This window comes from Macaca mulatta, chromosome 11, assembly GCF_049350105.2.
Source record: "Macaca mulatta isolate MMU2019108-1 chromosome 11, T2T-MMU8v2.0, whole genome shotgun sequence".
Classification (NCBI taxonomy): domain Eukaryota; kingdom Metazoa; phylum Chordata; class Mammalia; order Primates; family Cercopithecidae; genus Macaca; species Macaca mulatta.
Window position 1 is genome coordinate 4,108,107 of NC_133416.1, and position 16,390 is coordinate 4,124,496.

A 16,390-nucleotide genomic window follows, 5' to 3' on the forward strand; every position below is an offset into this window, starting at 1 on the left:
TCATTGAAGGCATCTGAGCCCAGATGACCCACAGTCACCAGGGCATGTGGTGTGAGCCAATTTCGGGGACAGTGGGAGTGAGGTTGGCTTTGTGATAATCCACACCACCTGCCTGACTCCTCATGGTGCAGAAGCCACATTTTCGGAACTCCCCGCTGGGGCAGGATTGCTGTAGCTGGTCTATAGCTGTGCCCCTGTTTCCTTGGAGCTAAGCTGACTGACTAGTCCGAAGGCCCCAGTACATGCTCTGAGCAGTGTGCTCACCTGTCATGGGTAGAGCGCACACACATAGCCAAGGGTCTGTGCATGGCCATGTTTTCTGGTAGCCAGGAGTGGCCTCTGACAAGGGCTGACCATAGCCGGGGCGCAGCTTTGCTCTTGGGCTTTGAGAGGTGACACGTCACACTAGGGAACACGTAAGAGTTCACCAGAGACTCGGAGCTGGGGCAGCAGTGCTCCTGGCTGTGCTCCGTGGAGCCCCTCCAAGAGGCCCAGCCCACTCCAGCTGGGCAGAGGTCGAGGGGCTGCCCTGTTCCCTGACTTGCTCCTGTCTCAGTCTTTTCTTTTTTCTACCTCAGATCTTTCCCACCTCTTCCTCCATACGTTTGTTTATTTGTCCTTCTGTCTATCCGTCCGTCCGTCCGTCCATCCATCCATCCATCCATCCATCCATCCATCCATCCATCCATCCATCCCAGGCTGTGCTGCGTGCTGGGGATATGGTTGTGTATGAAACAAGTTGACTGCATGGCATTTGCACTCTTATCTGTAGCTGGGTGTTTCAGCTCGTCAGATTCAGACGCCCTTGGATAGCCTGCTTTCCAGGAACAATTCCATAGATTTCTGGCTTGGGTCCCATCCTTTAGTTAATGAACTCGGGGCTGTCAGGCTATCCTTGAGGAGAGCTCAAGATGTAGGCACACTGGTCTTCCTTTTCCCTCCGTCCTCCAGCACTTCCTGAGTACCTGCTGTGGGGTGGCCACTGACAGGCACTGAGGGTGGGGTAAGATGACCCAGACACAGCCTCTGCCTTCTTTTAGAAGCTCAGTGACCGGAGCAGAGGCAGGTGGGCAAACTGTGGTTTCAGTCTGAACAAAGGGCTCAGAAGGAGGGAGGAGCAGACCTTTCTCCAGGGAGGGAGGTACCCTGGCTACTCTTTGTGTCCTGCTGTCTGTGAACTTTCCCACCACAGCCAAACCCTGCTTGTTTTTTTTTCTGTTCTTTAATTTTCTTTTTTGAGATAGGCTCTCACTCTGTCACCCAAGCAAAGTGCGGTGGCACAATCATGGCTCACTGCAGCCTTGACCACACCTCCCGGGCTCAAGTGATCTTCCTGCCTCAACCTTCTGAGTTGCTGGGACTGCAGGTGCGAGCCACCACACCCAGCTGAGTTTTGTATTTTTTGTAGAGATAGGGTCTCACTATGTTCCCTAGGTTTGTCTCAAACTCCTGGGCTCAAGCGATTTACCTGCTTTGGCCTCCTAAAGTGTTGGGATTACAGGTGTGAGCCACCACGCCTGGCCTTTGTTTCCTTTACTGGTCTCAGAAACTTAAAAAAACAAACAGATGGCCGGGCGCGGTGGCTCAAGCCTGTAATCCCAGCACTTTGGGAGGCCAAGACGGGTGGATCACGAGGTCAGGAGATCGAGACCATCCTGGTTAACACGGTGAAACCCCGTCTCTACTAAAAAATACAAAAAACCTAGCCAGGCGAGGTGGCGGGCACCTGTAGTCCCAGCTACTTGGGAGGCTGAGGCAGGAGAATGGCATAAACCCAGGAGGCGGAGCTTGCAGTGAGCTGAGATCCGGCCACTGGACTCCAGCCTGGGCCACAAAGCGAGACTCCGTCTCAAACAAACAAACAAACAAACAAACAGATTAAAAACAAGTAACAGTACCATTCCTTCTTTTCTACCCCAACCCTTTCACCATCATTGTTACTGTCCTTCCTGAATCATGGCCAAGTATGGCAACACCCAGTCTCCTAGCTGTTTAATTTCCGAGGCAGAGGAAAGCACCTGCCCTACAGCCTTCCCACCACCATGTGGGCCCCCTGCTAGGGACCTCTCCATCATTCTCTTTTGGCACGGTTGCTAAATGGTTTGCTCAGCAATGAAAGCATTTTCTGTACAGCTGAAGAAGATCCCATATTTGGAGTTTAAAAATCGGGGGGAGGTGAGTAGCTCTCCCGTCTAAAATGGCGCCCGTCTCATGTGCTCTTTTGTGTGGCAGGCGCCACTTTGTGTCTAACCTGAACCCCGGCTTTGTGGGGGGCTGCCTTGTTTGAGGCTTAAAGGCACAGGGTGCCTCACAAGCTGCACCTTGTATCAAATGTGGGAACATTCAGCATGGGTCAGAAAGGGGCTGTGGGCTGGCCCATTGACTCTGATTGTGTGTGGGTGAGGGAGAGACCAAAGACTGAGCTCTGTCTCCTGCTGCCAGCCTGAGGAATTCACAGAGAGGCAGAGAGAGCTTGGCATTTACTCCAAAGCCCACATCTCCCCAGTTGCCAGCGAGCAGAGATGTGGCATGTTGATTTCATGTATTCGCTTTTCTTCTTCCCCTCTGAGAATGCTGTACTTGCTTCACTTTTTTTGTTAAAAAAAAAAACAAAAAGGAAAGTGAAGTCAGGCTGCCTTGTTCACACGCTCAGAGAGCCCCTGAAGGGCAGCCTGCACCTGCCAGCTCGCCTGGGTGGCAAGCTGAGAAGGATCGGGAGCTGCCAGAGGGATGGTGTCTCGCAGCACCATTTCTATCTGATTGTTCCATCTGTACCCGCAGTCTAAGGAACTGAGGCAGCCACGGCCACCGATCTTTCACCTCTCGCCTCTGCTCCACCCCGATGCCAGTGCCAGGCCCAGCTTCCTAGGGCACCAGTTAATCATGGGCCCCACTGCTTGGGACACTGCAGGATGCAGCCCAGACTTCTCATGTGCCATGCAGGGCTCCACAGGGTAGCTCACTTTGACCTCTAAGCACCTTCTGTTGCTTCAGTCAGACCTGTCCCCTCCCTGCCTCCCGAAGTTATCACATTCACGCCTTTCTGGGCTGGCCACACACTTCAGAAAACCCTTCTGCAAGGGAAGGCCAAGGGACAGCTTGGTGCCCATCCTGCCACGGTCTGTGCTCCGTGCATCACTCTGCTCTGGGCTTCTCTAGCTGCAGTCGTGAGTCGGGGTAGAAGGTGGGTTGCTTCAGCTAGATCCTGAGCTCCTTGAGGCCCACGCCTTGTGCTCAGCTTTGTGTCTTCCATGGGTCCTTGTTCCACGTCCTCCTGTCTTGAACAAGCCAGCACCAATGGATGGTGTGCTAATGGTGAGAGAGGGAAGAGGAGGGACGTGTTCCTAGAGCTGCCTTCCTGAGGCTGCTCTACCACCTTCATCCTAAGATAGGACTAGATTACGCCGCATCTCCCCACACCAGCTTCCTTCTTCCAGCCTGTGTCAGGCCACTCAAGGCCATCTGGGTGATGACTCACCTTTCTCATTAGCAGTTCAGGAGCACTGCCCCTTACTCAGGGTCCTTTTATCTAATGACCTCACATCAGGACATGGTATTTCAGGTTCCCCGTTGTGCTTTAAGAGTCTGTTAGCCTGGCCGGGCACAGTGGCTCACGCCTGTAATCCCAGCACTTTGGATCACAAGGTGATCACAAGGTCAGGAGATTGAGACCATCCTGGCTAACACAGTGAAACCCTGTCTCTACCAAAAATACAAAAAATTAGCCGGGCGTGGCGGCGTGCGCCTGTAGTCCCAGCTACTCGGGAGGCTGAGGCAGGAGGATGGCGTGAACTCGGGAGGTGGAGCTTGCAGTGAGCCAAGATCACACCACTGCACTCCAGCCTGGGCGACAGAGCGAGACTCTGTCTCAAAATAAAAATAAAAATAAAAATAAAGAGTCTGTTAGCCTGGAAGATTCTCAAGGGCAGAAACTGTTTAGAGTCCAAGAGAGTGTGGAGCATGGGCTGTGAAATCAGTTTTCTTTTCTGTAAAATGGGGATAATAGGGTATACCTATCTTGTAAGGTTGTGGGAAGCTTGGTTCCTGGGGTATATAAAGACTTATATGTCAAAGTTGCTCTCATGATTCTGATGAATCATAAGATTCATAAGCTGGGTGCCCTGATGGGACTTCACTGTAGCTTTGCTCAGGGACTGACAGGTGTGAGTGACTTCAGTGCCCTTTGACAAGTGTGACCAGAGGAGGCAGAACTGTTGCGTTGTAGCCTCCACTTTCTCTTACTTGCCTGTTGTTTCCCCCTACCTGCTGGGGACCCCCCAAACCCCAAGGCCCTCAGACTTCTGAGGAAGTGGCTAGTGGCACAAATTAATTTATAATCAGAAATGAAGGTGGAAAGATCCAGGGACAATGAGGAAACCATTCTGCCTGGGCAAGGTGTAAGCTGGGGAGAAGAGATGAAAAATGGTTAGGAAGCAGAGGGGGCCACCCTTAAGGGCCCTCTGTGACACCAGGTCCCCACCTGAGACTGGTAGGATCAGCCCCTCCAATTTGTTCAGTCTCATGTCCTCAGACTCTCCTCACATCCACCAGCTCTTTTAATCCCCATGTTAAAGAAGAGGAAACAGGAGCTCAGAAAGGCAAACTGCCTTGCCCTTGATCACACAGCTAAAAAGAGCTCAAAGTGAAAAACAGGACTCCTGACTCTTGGTCCAGCTGGTAAATGATCTATCCCTGAATCAAAGAAGGAATGTTGTGAGAATGAAGTGGCAGCCGTGGGCCCCTCAGGAGCGGCCAGGTGAGGCTGCAGAGGACAAAAGGCATTAGCCATGCCAGTCAGGCAGTCCTGGTGCTACATCAGGAGGCGACTAGACATCTGCCCCTTCATCTGCAGACAGCGTCGGTGGGGCTGCTGCGCCGAAGCCAGAGTAGCTGCCGGTGGCTGTAATACACACTAGCTTTTATTGTTGGGCTCCCCATCTGAGTTGGGAAAGGGCTCAGGATGGTAAAACCACTGCAGGTTCCTTTAAAGTAGGGGAGCTGCACTCAGAATGGGAGAGCTCTCACCTCTGGGAGGCGGGCCTGCCAGGGAGCCAGTGAGACTGCAGGCTCACCAGCACAGGTCACCACCAGCACAGGTCACCACCAGCACAGGTCACCACCACAGCTCTGTGATGAGGGTCTGAAAGTCCCTCTGGCTGGAATTAATGTCCCCCTCCCAGATGGCCATGCCTGTTGTGGTAGCTCTGTGTCTGCCCGTCTGTGCTGCCGTGGTGATTAATACCCTCCTGTCTTCCTAACTGGATTGTGGCTGCCTGAAGGGCAGGGAGCCCCACTTCTCATATCTGTTTCTTCAAGGGCCTGACCCGGGGTTTAGCACACAGTTCTAGGTGTGACATGATACCTGCTGGGATCCAGGAAGGACTTTCCACACCCACAGCCCCAGGTAGGACATGAATTCGTCCATCCAGCCATCCCCAGTGAGCGTCTCCCAGAGGCCAAGCCCTGTGGTAGGGGGTGGGGTTACAGAACCTGGTAAAATGTGGCTCCTGCCCTCCGGTGCTTTCAGTACTCTCTTCCTGAGCGACTAGAAGGGTAGCAGAAAAGAGAGGTGGGTTCCCCACCCGCAAGTCTTCTAATCCTCATCATTTGCAAAATGTGGTATCCCTGTCGGCAATGCAGACTTCTGCACCAGCCCAAGGGAGGCTGCCCAGTTGCAGTGTTTTACGGTAGGATGTTCCCAAGCCCCGAGCAAAAGCATTCCTCCCGCTGTTTCTCTGACCTCATGGGAGAGCACCCAGACAGTGGCCAAGAGCACCCCTACATCACTCTTGGCACAGGAGGCGTGAGGAAAGGCAAGGTAGGACCCGGCTTCGTCCACCTGCCCCTGTCAGCCTGCCCGGGGTTCCAGCCGCCGCAGCGTCCCAACCGAGAACGCGGGGGTAGGGGTTCGCGCAGCTGCAGGAGCCTGGCGCAGCCGCGTGTGTGCGCGCCCGTGCGTGCGCGCCGAGGGGGCGGGGAGGGCGGCGCGCACCCCGTGGAGGCCCCCAGCGCTTTCCGATACCTCGCGCCTCCCTGCGGTCCCTTCTCCCTGTGCGTCCTAGCCAGACCCACGTGTGCAAAGGCATGGGGGACGTGTGTGTGAGAGAGTGTGTGTAGGTCTATCCGGGAGACCGCGTGCCCTGGCCGGACAGGCCCCCACGTGCATAGGGGGCGGCGGCCAGCTCGACAGCGGCCGCGCTTCTGTCCCCGTCCAGTCCTCCCCAGACCTTTCCTCTGGCTTGCTCGGGCCGTGGGTACCTCCAGCCATCCCCCTCCTCTCGCCGCTCCCTTCCTCGGGTAAAAGACACCAGCGCTTTGCGTTGAAGGTTCTGGTTCACCCCTCAGCTGCAGAGCCCTTGACATTTAGCGAGGGTTCGCGGCGCACTTGTTTAGGCACACAGCAGAAAGCTAATCCCATTAAAGATAGTGTGTCAGTGGGGAGGGGGTGGCTCCCCAGCGGGGCCGGGAGGGCCTGGCGCCCATTGGTCGAATGCAAAGCAGGGGGCGGGGCCGAGGGCCCGGGGAGGGGGCTCCCGGCGATTTCAGAGTCGCGAGTCGGGGCCGGGATTTCGCAGGGAAAGCCCAGCGGTTGCAGCTGCGGCGGATCCCTCGGCACTGTCCGCCGCGCGCCGGGGCAGCCCAGGGCCGGCGGCAGCTCCGCAAAGTCGCGCAACGAGAGGAGGCGGAGCGCCGGCCAAGTGGTGGGGCTCAGCGCCGGGGCTGGGCTGGGCTGGGAGAGGTGTGCCCAGGGAGCCTGGATCCCGGTGCCCTTCTGCCTCGCGTGGAGCGGCCAGTGCGGCCGGAGGCGAGCTGACGCCCTGGAAAGAGAAATCAAATTGCAGCCTCCCCAAAGACTCTGAGTTACGCGGGCGAGCCGGTTCCCGGGGATCGTTCGCGAGCGCGCAGACAGCCGCGCCGCGCCGCAGAGCCCTCCCGGGCCCGCCGGCCAGGAGCGGGGAGCGGTCCGAGAGGCAGCAGCCCCTGGGCGCGGGGTTCGGCCGCGAGTGCGCCCCGGTGCAGAGAGGGGGGCGTGCAAGGCTCCGCCGGCCCGTCCGCAGCCCGCGCCCGACTTGGGCGCCCCCTCCGTCCCATTCTGGGAGCGATGCCCCCCGCCCCTCGCGCCCCCCGGGAACGCCGTGAGCATGGAGAAGTCGAGTAGCGAGGATTCTTCGATACACCGGAGTCCATCTTTGGACAGCAAGGACTCGGACTTTGCCAAGCCGTCCACCTCCGGCCGCCCGTTCGGCCGCGGCTTCACGGCCGGCGCCTTCTACGGCACCGCGGGCTCCCGGGGCCAGAGCCGCGCCGAGGCCGGCGTTAAGACCGACAAGTACAATGCACCCAAAGGCAGCAAGTACGTGGTGTTTTACCTGGACCTGTCCTTTGTGTTCCTCCTAGAATTTAAGAAGTGCAACATGGCCAGGGGCTGCCTCTGCTGCTTGAAGTACATGATGTTCCTCTTCAATTTGATATTCTGGGTAAGTCCTTCCGTTTCTCTCTCCCTTTGCCCTCTTCTCCTCCTCTTGGCTTACCACAGCGTGGATCCCCTCTCCCTCCTCGGTGCTGCATTGCTCTGCTCTCTGCACAGTGGCAAGTGTGCTTTTAAAAAAATTGCCCCCGCCCCCCTTTCATGCACCTTTGTCTTTCTTTTCTCCCTCTCTTTGGTGGCTGAATGGGAGCTCCAGCTTGCCTGTCTGCAGGAGAGACTCGCTCTATTCCTAAGAGGCTGGCAAAGTTTGGCACCACCTCCTTCCCCTGTAAGAAAACCTAGGCTGGAAGTTCCTCCGACTGGGCAGCCTGCAGTAATGGCTGTGGGGTCAGAATTTTTAACAGCTGTGAGCTTGAGTTGGAGATGGGCACAAATGAGGATGTATTTCTGAGTTTCTTCTTATATTCCTGCTGAATGCACAAGAATACAATCTGCAGCATTTTATGGGAGTGGGTTGGAGGGGGGCGGGGTGTAGAGGCCACATCTTCCCACTTCTTTCAGTGAATCCTAGGAAAAAGAGGAGGAGCCCCTGTCCCAAGCCAATGGACCTGCTTGCTGGTCCTCAGATATGCTCCCGGGTCGGGGCCTGGGTGGGAAAGGAGGGGTGTGAGGGCATGCTGCCATCGGGTGGCTGGCTGCTGCTTTTGAGGGATTGCAGTGGACTGGGCAGGGAGCTGGCTGGCCACGTGCTTCCAGGTTCTGGGAGCCCCAGTGGCCGGAAGGGACAAAGGGAGACAAGCAGAGTGCCCATGTCCTTGGTGAGAGGCCCTTTTTTAGAGAAGTTATGAATGGGTAGGGCAGCTGGGAATTGCTCTCTGTCCTCTGTGTGACTCTGGAGGCTGTGCGCACATATGTGCACGTGCATAAGAAATACTGGTTAGGAAAATTTGAAAACTTCTTAAATTCATCTCGAATCGTTCCTTCATCCCAGCTGCCGTCTCTGCCTTTCTTCACCCAAGCCCTGACATAGCACAGATGTTTGGCTCTGTCCCAGAGTCTGTCCTGCCCGCTGGAGGCTGTCAGCTGCCCACTGCCCGTGGTCCAGGAGGAGCACTGAGGACAGGAGAAAGTCATTCAGAGTGAAGTCAGGAAGAAGCAGTTGTGCTGAAGAGGCATTCAGCTTTTGTGTGGAGTGATCCACATGAGCTGAAAAACTTTTTAGGGTGGGGGTGTGTGTGGAGGGGGTGACTTTTCCCATAGAATTGCAAGCGCAGGAAGAAGACTGGGCTCCAGTCTTGCTTCTGCATTAGCTTCTTGTGTGACCTTGGGCAAATCACTTGGTCCCTGAAGGACTGGGCTTCCTTTCCAGTCCAACAGGGGCTGCCGTGATGGTCTCCCTCCTTGTCCTCACCTCACTGGTTACATGCCATCTGGGGTGGGGGCAGGCATCCTCATCTTCTCTCTTGGGGAGAGGAGGCCCCTTCCCTGCCTGGGGCGTGGGCTGCTTTTCCAGAGACTGGTCTGAGATGACTTGAGTTGGAGTCCCCTAGTTGTCACCGTGCGTTGGACCCTCCAGCCACCCTATTAGCATGTTACCTGTCATGTGCCTAGAGTTTTATGGAAGCTGGGGCAGATAGTCTCATTCTTCTTCTGGCGGCGAGCACCCCTGGAATGTCCCTGGCTGCCTCGTGGGCCAGTGCCTCCTGGTCCTGTGACCTGTCTGCCAGCATCTGTCAGCCAAGTACTGGTGTATGCTTCCCTGGTGCCTTTGGACTCACACCAGTGCTGTCTTTTTCATTGTTTACAGCTTCCTTCTCCGTCCTTTTTTGTAGTCTCAACTTACCTTTTTGTTTCGCCCCACCCTGCCTATATTAAGCCTTATTAGGAAGACCCTGGGGCCTATATCCTCACTCAGCTGCGCTCGCCCCTCCCCACCCCCACCCTGCCACCTGCTGGCCAGAGTTGGTATAACTGCCTGCGGTGCCTTTCTTCTCCAGGATGAGCCCAAGCTGGTTTGGGGACCTCCTCGCTGGCTAGTACAGTGATTTGTACCCTGCACATAGTAGGCCCTCATTTTATGTTTGTGAGTGAATGCATGGAGGGCCAGAGCTGTAAATCCACAACATGTTGTTATGTGGTAGTGGCTCCTGAGTTCCACTTGATGGGGAAGAGAAGTTAGATCTCACGCTTGCCTCTCTGATAAAGGCTCTCCTTAGCTATGGGATGACAAGCGATTCTTCCCATCTTCCCTTAAAAACTTGGCAGAGGTTGATGAGCTAGTTGGTGAAATATTTTGTCTTTATGGTTGATAGCGAGAGAACTTGCTGTCTCTTCCTAATTAGAAGGTACCGATTACACTCTCTTACCAGGCTAGGAGTTATTCTCTCCTGGGTTCTGACTTTTCTGATTACTTAATATTTTCAGGATTCCCATGACATACTATAAGCAGGGAAAAATTGAATCTCCAAGACCGACTTCTTGTATGCTAGTAGCGAATGAGATGATGAAATAAGACATAGACCTTAGGTAAGATGGGGAATTTAGCAGAAGAGAAGTTCATGCTTGTGTGTAAGAGTGTTTGCCACTGTATTTTTCGGGAGGTGGAGGAGCAGGTGCAGCAGGGTGTTGGCCAGGATTTGGGGGTGGTGGGTCACTGTGCTCCACTCAAATGAAGACTTCCTGCAGGCTGGTGCTTGGCCTGATCCTGGGGAAGGGGCAGAGGAGGGAGCAGAATGGGAAGGGAAAACCTCAAAGGCAGGTGGGGTGTTGATGAGTCAGGGTTCCTGGGGGGCCTCTGCTGCTGTCTTGTGCAGGGGGGAAGGGGAAGCATGCAGGCTGGGTCAAGCCCAGCCCTCTGGGACCAGGTGCAATTGTTAGGAATTTTGTAGCCTTAACTTGTAGTCTTGTGGCTCAGATCCAAAAAGGAGGCTTTTCTGAAGCATTAGAGTTGAACCTGAGGCCTGCAATCAATAGATAGAGCTCTTCCCATAGATCCCGGAGCCTATCTGGCATTTCTCTGAACTCACTGCTGCCTCTACCCGCCCCCCCCCCCCCCCGTGCCTCTGAACGCCTGGGAGGATTCCCACGTGGAGGACAGGTGCAGCTGTCGTACACTGCAGCCCTTCACAGGCGGGCATGGGTTCTTTACCACTGGGTGGAGCTTCTAGGGTACTAGTATTGGTGAGGGCTGGGTGACGTCACTGGGGGTAGGCTGGGAGGTGGAGCCACACAGCCCGTGGTCCTCCTCCTTACTAAGAAAAGGGCAGGTGCCTTACAGGCTGCTGGGTGCCTGCCTGCTTGTAGGGGTCCAGGTCTGCTCCTGACACTGCAACTTCAACCAGACAGTGCTAGCCATGTTGGCTATGGGAATAGCCAGTGCACTATGGGAATCTGGGGCCACCAGGAGGGCAGCAAGGTGAGGGTAGAGGAGAGGGCAGTGGTCACTCCTGACTGAGTCCCATCTCCTCTTTGTCTTCTGCATCCCCTGTCCCGACTCTCAGGACTAAAGACAATGCTGGCTTCTAGGTGGATAGGGAATAGGAGGCTTGAATTGGGACAAAAGTTTCCCCATACTGAGGATCCTGTTCCCCAGTAAGCACACTCACCCTAAGGGATTTCTCCCAGCAGTGAGAACCATCTGGGCGTTTTCCTCCATCAGCCCCATCTCTGGGTCCTCCCAGGGCCATCTAGTAGAATACTGGTAGTAGAGATTAAATGATTCTAAGCCCCTCCCAGAGGGCAAATGAGGCTCAGAGCTTCAAACTGTGAGTAGAGAAGAGAGCATGGGGCTGGGCTGGAAAAGGGACCTCTGAATGCGGGGGTCATGGGTACCCTTCCTGGAGCAGCAAGTCCTGATCCCGCCCAGCTCCTCCCGACCCAAATCGAGTTCCTGTCTGATGTGGGGGGCGGGGGCGGGACTGGGGCTGCCGGCATAATTGCTACTTAGGATAATGGTCACTTTTCATGCTTGCCAGCAGAGCTGTCCCATCACTTTAAATTATGGCTGGCAGAGGAGTGACATTCTGGCCCACTGGAAAGCCTGTTCCTTGTGGATCGCTCCCGTAATGAAGGCTAATTAGCTGAGGAGGCCGTGTTCAGCCAGCCTGCTGGAACAGGGGAAAGGTTGGTGCAGGGTGGCCCCGGGCAGACTGCTGATGGGGCCCTGATTAAACTCCCTTAAGTGAGGTCAGGGCCCTCGCAGACGCTGGCTGCCTTGGGGTGCGGGCAGCGTGGTCGGGCTGTCCAGCTGCATTGGTGGCACATGCTCAGTACTGGCTCAGCCGTGTCACGAGTGCCTCTGTAGGCTCGGGCTGGGGTGTGTGCGCGGTCAGTGTTGGGTGGCCTGGAGTGTCATGAGGAGTCTGTGGGGCGCCTTCTGTCTGAAAACAGCGGTCGCGAGTGGGCTTAAGGGTCCCAGCAGGGAGCTTGGGTTCAGACCTGGCCTCACCTGGCCTCTCCAGGCAGAGGAGACACAGGGTAACCTGGGCAGCAGGAGGCACTTAGGGCCTCCCCAGAGGGCTCAGGTGTGAGGGTTCAGGCTGTCTTCCTAGAGGGCTTCGACAAGTAGATCTTAGGGTGGGTCAGGCCTGCCTCTGCTGGGGGAAGGGGGACAGGTGCGGGGCCTGGCAGACACCCCGAGACTCCTGGAATGTGGCCGTGAGGGAATGCCAGGTCTGTGTTCACTTCCTCTCCACAGCATTAAAAATTAAACTTCCTTGTCTTAATACCTATTTTTAAATCTTGTCAGAGCAAGCATTGGTGTCAATCAGGAGGGGGTGGGGAGGAGGCGGGTAGAGAAGAGAAAGTCCCGGTTGAAACAGGGTAAGCAGCTCTCTCTAGCCTGAGGAAAGGGCCGCTGGGCCCTCCACCCTGGCTGGTGAAGAGCTCAGAGAACACCTTCCAGCGTCTTCCCCAGACGGAGAGGCCTCGTCCTCCCCTGTTCCTACCTCCGTGCGCCTGGCTGCCCTTGGCCGAACTTGGTGGCAGACTCTGTAGCCAGAGGCCTTCTGTGGCTCATCAGGGTGCTGGGGTCCCAACTGGGTCCATTCACTCATGCCACAACTATTTACTGAATGCCCGCTCGGTGCACAGGATCCTCCAGTTGGTGAGAATGGGCTGACTGGGCTCACACAGGGCAGATCAGTTTTCTCGTGCCAGGAAGTCGTGGAATGGAGAGGTCATCTGGCTCGTCCTGCGCTGAACATTTGAACACAGGGCTGCCAAGGGAGAGGTGAGAGCATTCTAGGGTGAGGCAGCAGCAGGCCTGCACCCAGAGTCCTGGTGGCCTGACTTGTCCTTTCCTCGCCTCTGCGCCCACACAGCTGCTTTCTGACTCTCCTGCTCTAAAATGTTTATTCCCATCAGAAAGAGAGGTGAGAAAAAGAGCCTTCGTTTTTTTTTTTCCCTTAGTTTGAAAAAAAGAATTCGCGAATCCTGTGGCCTTTCTGTTTCTTCCTCTGAAAGGGCTGGCAGATGCTCTGTGGCTAGTTGAGCACCTGCTGTAAGCCGGCCCCTTGAGCAGCTCAAAGTTGTGTGAAGTCAGACACTTAATCAGATAATTACAGTTCTGAGCAGTAGCTGCTTAATAGAGCTCCTTAACGGAGTAATTAATACTGCTTAATAGAGACAAGGTATAGAGATAAGAGAGTAGAGCAGGTGACACCTGGGTTTTGTAGGATGAATAGGAGTTTGCTGATTAGATGAGACTAGGGGCTCCAGGGCAGGGAGAAGGGTAGGAAGAGAGAACATGTTAATCCAGATGCTATGCCAGGGGAGAGCTAGCAGCCCAAGGGGGAGACGGCACCTGCTGGACACACGCGATGGGCTGAACCCAGAGAAACAAAGGGTCGTGCCAGTCTGGTGGCGCCCTTCAGGAGTGGCTTCAGGGGTGGAGAGTTTAGAGTGGGTTCTGAAGTTGAGGGGCTCTGGCCTATGGGAAGGTATGTGGCAGTGCCTGGGGATGCTCGTCAGTGGCTTTCCAGGGCTCCTAGGACAGGGTTGTTTTGTTTTTCTGGCACAGACCACCGTGACAGGTCTTGCTGTGTCACTCGGGCTCAAGCTGTCATTGTAGGTAATCCAGCTTTAGAGAAATGCCCCTGTTTTCTCCCCGCTTTCCGGCTTCTCCCTTCCAGCTGTGATATGCCCGTTTATTTGGTTCCAGTTAGGAAGCTTTGAAGCCGAGCTAAACCCATGGGGCAGAGTTAAGTCTTCTGAGCCAGCTTTGTCCCTGCTCACATTTGAAAGCTAATCTGCCAGCAGAAGTGGTGGGGGGTTGGGGTCCGATCCTGGCAGGGATGTTAAAAATGGCACACGGTCAGGCGGGGTAGCAGCACAAGGTCGAGATGTGGCTTCTAACTTGACTCTTTATCTAACCAGCTGTGGGACTTCAGGGGAGGCCTGAAACCTCTTCTCACTTAGCGAGGCCCTGGTTTGATGCAGATGGGGTCTGCCTCCTCTCCTGTGCACCCCAGCAAACTTGGAAGGCTCAGGAGAACTGGAGAAGCCCTGGGGCAGGGGAGGCTGCAGGGTGTCAAATCTCCCTCGCAGTGTCTAGCTTACTGCGTCAGGACCATGCAGAGAGGCCCTGTTTTAGTGGCCGGTGGGCTGTGGGAGACCGGCCAAGGAGAAGGGGGACAGGGCCCCGCTTTCAGGGAGCTTTCTTTCCAAGGCAGGGGTTCTTCACTAGGGTGGATGTTCACATCAGCCGGGCAGCCTTTACATGAGTAAAGCTCCTCCTGAGTGGGAGCCTCCAGAAGTGAGGGCTGCGTCTTGAAGGCCTTCCTTAACCTCTCGGTGTCTGGGTTTCCTCACCTTGGACAATACCACCTTTCCTACAGGGCCGTGCTGAGGCCCGCAGGAGGTGCTGTGTGCATGATGGGGGTCTACTGCTTAGCAGGCTGCCTGGCACCTCGGACTTCGTGCACAGGAGCTGTGGTTGTTGGTATTACGATGGTTCCTGCAGTGAGAGCCTATGAACAGGAAGTTAGTGCCCATGGGTTGGAGTGTGGACCGCTCGGATGACAATGCCAGGCAGGGCGTTGGAGCCCTGGGAGGAGCCCCAGGTGTCCCTCGGGCTGGGGATTGTTCTGAATGTCTTCGGGCCTTTGGAGTCGGGAGAATGGGGGCAGCTGGGAGGGCCCGGGAGGTTTCTTGGAAGGAGAGGTGTAGGTGGGGAGAAGGCAGTGGAGGAGGTTGTGGTGTCTGACCCCAAGGCCTGCAGCTGCACCTGTCACATTCTACACACAGCTCTAGACCTCCCAGAAGGGGCAGCCCCACATACTTCTTCTGCTTCCCTTTGTCCTAGGCATGATGAGTGGGGCCTGGACCCAGTGTGGGGCCCGCACAGGCCTTTTGGTGGATGTTAGACCCCGCTGGGCAGCTGGCTTGTGACTTGGGCTGACCAGGACACAGCACACAGAGCTCCAGGTCCAGGTCACTTTCCCAACCAGAAACACCGTCACCTAAAATAAGTGACAGTTGTAAAATACATCATATGTAAATTCATGTACTTAAAAAAATTATAAAACCTCTACCCACTTAGAAGCCTACTTTATGAAAAAGAGGACTTTCTATACCTGGGAGCCTCTGTGACCCCCAGCTTCTCCCTGAGAGAGCACCGTTCTCCTTGCATCTTGTGTGAAGTGCACTCCGTATATATCGGCATTCTTAAACACTGCATCATTTAGTTTCACTGATTTTTAAACTTTTGATAAACAGAATAATTCTGAATGTACTTTTAAAAATTCAGTGTTGGGCCAGGCGCAGTGGCTCACGCCTGTAATCCCAGCACTTTGGGAAGCCGAGATGGGCAGATCACGAGGTCAGGAGTTCGAGACCAGCCTGGCCAACATAATGAAACCCCGTCACTACTAAAAATACAAAAATCAGCCAGGTGTGGTGACACATGCCTGTAGTCCCAGCTACTCGGGAGGCTGAGGCAGGAGAATTGCTTGAACCCGGGAGGCGGAGGTTGTAGCGAGCCGAGACCACACTGTTGCACTCCAGCCTGGGTGACAGAGACTCCATCTCAAAGAAAAAATAATAAAAGAATAAAAATTCAGCGTTATGTTTCTGGATTCATTCACGTTGGTAGTTGTGGCCAGAGTGCATATCTTTTCACGGCTCTGTAGTATTTCATTACCTGAATGTGCTGCAGTATATTCTTCTGGTGATGAACATTTGGGTTATTTCCTCTTTTCTCTAAACAACACTTCTGTAAACAGTCTTGTATAAGTCTTCCGGGGTACATGTGGAAGTGTTTCTTTAGGACAGTGTTTCTAGAAGTATCTGTGGTGGAGGACCGTCTTTTAAGTTTTTAGTTCTCAGAGGCGGTCCTGCTGCACGTGAGTAGTACACGGTTCAGAGCACACGTGACTCACCTGACGAGCTCAGCTGTACCTGAGTGAGTCAGCTGATGGTGCTCTGGGATGTTCTGGCAATGTCAGATTGCTGTAAAAGTTTCTAAGCATGAAGCAGTTCCATGGACCACACCTTGAGGAGCACTGCTCTGGTTATATAGGAGGAGTGTAATGGCCCTGTGGAGCTTCAGGATATGTACCTGCCACCTTCCCTAGATAGTGCCAGATTGTTTTCAGTGAGGATGTATCAGTGGATGTTCCCACCAGTGGAAAGTCAACGGGAAATGGTTTTTGGCATTCTCCAGTACAATGGATGTAAAATGCTATATTATAATGGTTTTAATTTGCATTTTGATCACTAGTGGACATGTTTTCATATGTTCCTTAGCCTTTCTTTCATCTTCTGTGAATACCTGTTTGTCTTTTGTTCATTTTTCTATCGAGTTGCATTTTTTCTCACAATTTTTAAGAGTTTCATATATGTTTTGAATACTAATTTGTTGTTAACTAAATGTATTGCAAACACAGTATGTAGCTTCCAGTTTCTAGTTTGTCTTTTCACTTTCTGCATGGGGTCTTGGTAAACAGAAATTCTTTGTTGTAA

The 16,390-nt window shown here is 54.4% G+C and overlaps 1 protein-coding gene across 10 annotated transcripts in view; it reads left to right on the forward strand.

Annotated features, from left to right (window-relative positions):
• Positions 1 to 16,390, forward strand: part of TSPAN9 (tetraspanin 9) — a 210,644-nt gene that overhangs the window by 119,979 nt on the left and 74,275 nt on the right. For 9 of the 10 annotated variants that reach the window (XM_028829166.2, XM_028829167.2, XM_077953297.1 and 6 more), the window contains one exon: positions 7,399 to 7,478. In XM_028829166.2, coding sequence (XP_028684999.1) covers positions 7,416 to 7,478 — 63 coding nt within the window. In that variant the 5' untranslated portion in view covers positions 7,399 to 7,415. Of the gene's footprint in view, positions 1 to 4,958; positions 7,479 to 16,390 lie in introns of those variants that run through there. The other variant, XM_015150842.3, reaches the window with a different exon arrangement.